Here is a 3,941-nt window from a genome sequence, read left to right as displayed (position 1 = left end):
CGATCAGGTCCTCGTTTATATAGAGCATCCTAGTAACTAATTTTCCAAAATTACAAGGATCTTCCTGGTCTTCATCTGGTGAACGTTGGAGCATCTCATGACTGATATTGTAGCCGTTTGAAGATATTCTCCTCATGCTGAATTCCTCTTGAAGTCCGATTATGATGTTGGACTAAGTCTTCTTTGCGTGTTGATCAAATAAGACATGTGTTGAATCTCTTTTGTAGCATTAGAGATATTTCCCTTGTGATAAATATCAAGTTACCTGCATAATGTTCTCATAGAAACAATACTTGAAGTTTATCGTTAGTAATTCGTCAAGGCGTGTCAAGATCCTGAAGGTCCATGAGCTTGAGGTCCCAAGATAATGGAACCTGAAATTTCACCCATAACAACCTTGATATCAGGATCTTCATCGGATAACTGCACTTCTTTTACGTCTTGATCTTCAGACTCCCTGATATCAAAAATGTTCTTCTTTAATTGCTATGCTTCAGTGGATTTGCTGGTAGATTTCATGGATGCCATATAACATTCTTTAGCATCCTTCTGGTCTCCTTTTATCTTCACTACTTCCCAAGGAGTCGGGATCTTCACACATTGATGATAAGTTGAAGGAACGGCTCTCATCTCATGTATCCATGGCCTACCTAAAAATATATTGCAACTAGGTAAAGAGTCAATAACACAAAATTTTTGCATTGAATTTACCCCTTCGACATAGACTGGCAATTTTATTTCGCCATAAGTATTCTTCGTTTCTCCGCTAAAACCAACGAGGACTGTAGACTTTCCGCCGATTTCTTCTTTAGAGATCCCCATTCTTTTGAGGGTTCCAATCTTATTATATTAACTGAACTGCCATTATCGATTAAGATCCTACGTACAAAATGGTTAGCTACATATAAAGTTATTACTAAACCATCATGATGAGGATCCTGGATGTTATCCATATCATCTTCTTCAAAAGTCACTTTATCCATTCGTAGCACATTGGATTTTGGTAGCGGCTTATCTCCTTTCTTTGACTTAGCTTCTTTTGCGTTACTTTTAGCTGCTGAATAGGATGTACCACATACTTCAGATCCACCTGAAATATAATTAATAATTCTAGCATTAGTTGGAGGTGATTTGGGTCTTGGAGGCTTTTGTTGGCTTTACTTGCCCAAATCCTTCATTTCAACATCCCGAGCCTTCTTTTTGCCAAATAATTCTGTAAGGTATCCTTTGGACAAAAGGATTCCAATTTCTCTTCTGAAAGCAAAACACTCTTCAGTGGTATGCCCAAAATCTTCATGATAAGCACACCATCTTGATTTGTCTTTATTTGCATTACTCTTAGGATTCTTAGGAGGCCATCTGACAGCTTTGTCCCCAAGATTCTTCATGGCTGCTACGATCCCTGCAACATTAACAGGTAAACAAAATTCATATAATTCAGGATATTGAGAATTTTGAGGTTTTTCGACCGTCCTTTGTTGCACAGCTCTTGTGTAGGGCTTGTTCTTGCTTGGTCGGAACACAGGAGTTTCTGTTCTTCTATTAGGATGATCGTATGTTGATGGTGTTTTCATCCTCTTTCTCAGCAATTCGTCTTCTTCCAACCTAATGAATCTCAAGGCACGATTTCTTGCTTCGTCTAGCGACTTGCAAGGTGTCATAACAAGATCCTGATAATACAAATAATCCTTGCTTAACCCCATCTTTAAGGCTTGAACCACGGTATTCATGTCTAATTTTGGGATATGCAGAGATTCTTTTGTAAACCTGTTAAGAAATTCTTTTAAAGATTCGTTATTTCTTTGAGTTACTTGATATAGGTCACTAGTTATCTTTTCAAAAAGTCTACTACAAGAAAATTGCAAATTAAACTGATTAACTAAATGCACAAAAGAAGTAATAGATCCAGTTGGTAGGTTTAATAACCACTTTAGGGCTGCTCCTGATAATGTGGCCCCAAAACCTTTGCACAAACATGCTTCTGTCAAATCTATCGGAATTGGAACCGTCTCCATTCTTTCCAAATATTGCGCTACATGTTCTTCTGGGTCTGTGGTCCCATCATATGTTTTTATATGAGGTGCTGAGAATTTCTTTGGAATTTCCACATCAGCAATAGCCGGTATAAATTTGGAAACCCTGTACATCTGTGGATCGGCTTTTGGAATTGGCTGATGGTATCCCGGAACTGTTGAGATTAGTTCCTTGATTTTCTGCAACTCCCTCGCTAAATACGCATTCGCCACATTGTCCTGCATACCGTTAGCATTATTTTCATAATTAAGGGGGAGTTAGTCAAACCTGGAGCCACCGTAGAAGACGGAGGAGTTTGTTCGTTATTATTATTATTGTTGTTATTTGAATTATTTTCTGCGTGAAAGAAGGAAGTAGATCCAGGTTTTGCAGGAGGAGTAGAAAATAAATGACCAAGTGACTGAGTCGTTGATTTTCCATGAGTGCTTGTTCCTCCAAAATTAACACTCCTGTTATTTGCAAGAGAATTCTCTAGAGCCTCTAGGTCATGAATTCTGACCTCTTGACTTCTAGGTCATTGGCTCTCACTCCCTATCATTCTAGATTCCAAAATATCGAATCTAGCGAGATTCTCCGATTGGGCCGTCGCCAGTTATTTCTACAAAGTCTTAAACATGGAAGCAATATATGGGTTAGTATTAATTTCGCCATGATTATCTGTGATCCTGCAAATGGATCATTATATGGTTCTGGTTGCTCAGGCATCGGGCCAAGTGGGTTATATCCTGCAGAATCAACAGCTTTTCCAGTATTCCTATTATTCTTTGAAGACTTGCCAATTAAATTCTTCAAAGTCATAGATCCAGATACAGCAGAATAAGCATTTTGAGAGGTCAACATTCTTAGTAGATTAATCTAAGAAAAACTTTAGAATTGAAACTAAGAGAATGTGATTAAATTGCAAAAACATCTTTTTGCCCCACGGTGGGCGCCAAATTGTTTCGGTCAAAAATTACCTAAGATAATTTTAGTAAGGATTTTAGACAACTAATGAACCGAAGATTTGTAAGTGGGGGTTTGGTGTTCAAGGATCTTCAAATAAAAAGGAAAGTTTTCTTATCAAAATTAAATAAACTAAGAGTTTGTTCTAAAAATGAGTTTGTAAAGATCTTTGAGATCGAAATACTTTGAGTAAATAAGAAAACGGTTGAAGGTAATGTAAAATAATGCAAAATAAAGTATAAATCTTAACTAAATACGAATAAAAGTAAAGATCTTATTGAAATGCAAATAAAAGTAAAGACACCAGAATTTTGTTGACAAGGAAAAACCCTTGATCCAGTTAAGTGATCTTAGGTAAAAAACCCCGGGAGGATTCAATCGACCCTTCCTATGTTCTTTTATTATTTTCGTTGATTAAAGTACAATGGATGTGTGACTGATTTGATCGAAGTGATGAAAGTAAAGCAGTGAATAAGTGTGTGTGACTACAAGTGTGAATACTGAATGCTAAGTGTCTATACTTCGATCAATCGCTCGCTATTTATAATGTTAACATCTAACTAACTATCCGAAATATCTGCGATCTTCCGCGTCTTGTTTATTCAATGTGTTGAAATGGGAAAATGAACGTTGAGTCTCTTTTCACACATTGATTCTTCTAATCTGTTTCGATATTGATGGGATTGCATATCGACTCCTTCATGAAATCCGTTGTACATATATTTCCGACCGTTAGTCATTTCCTGAATATTCTGTATCTTGATTATAGAATCCAGGATCCTGCAAAACATAAAAATATTATCGTGTACAACAGAAATTTATGTTAAGAATATCTCTGTTCAAGATCATAGTTATAGAAAATCTGACCCCAAACAGGAAGTACGACTCTTAAAGTAATTGATTCTATATATGTGCAAGATAAGAGAAACACAAAATGACCCTTTATCAAATATTAAAATCTAGTA

At 36.5% G+C, this 3,941-nt stretch overlaps 1 protein-coding gene across 1 annotated transcript; it reads right to left on the bottom strand.

The window, feature by feature from the left end:
- Positions 1 to 486: 486 nt before the first annotated feature.
- On the bottom strand, positions 487 to 2,874 carry LOC122604605. The gene is made up of 4 exons (XM_043777483.1): positions 2,683 to 2,874; positions 1,166 to 2,252; positions 791 to 1,090; positions 487 to 650 (listed from the first exon to the last, which is right to left on the bottom strand). Exons 1-4 carry the CDS (start codon positions 2,872 to 2,874, stop codon positions 487 to 489), a joined length of 1,743 nt encoding a protein of 580 aa, XP_043633418.1.
- Positions 2,875 to 3,941: the final 1,067 nt, after the last annotated feature.

This window comes from Erigeron canadensis, chromosome 6 (genome assembly GCF_010389155.1).
Source record: "Erigeron canadensis isolate Cc75 chromosome 6, C_canadensis_v1, whole genome shotgun sequence".
Classification (NCBI taxonomy): domain Eukaryota; kingdom Viridiplantae; phylum Streptophyta; class Magnoliopsida; order Asterales; family Asteraceae; genus Erigeron; species Erigeron canadensis.
The sequence above is the reverse complement of the archived record's forward strand: the minus strand, read 5'-3'. Positions and strand labels throughout refer to the sequence as shown.

Bases quoted from the DNA above. Each gene is read 5' to 3' on its own strand.
- LOC122604605 (XM_043777483.1), bottom strand. From the start codon at position 2,874: ATGTTGACCTCTCAAAATGCTTATTCTGCTGTATCTGGATCTATGACT. The intron at 2,253-2,682 runs GCGAAATTAATA...AACGGTATGCAG, and splicing joins CAGGATCACAGATAATCATG to GACAATGTGGCGAATGCGTA. The intron at 651-790 runs GTCTACAGTCCT...ATATATTTTTAG, and splicing joins AAAGAAGAAATCGGCGGAAA to GTAGGCCATGGATACATGAG.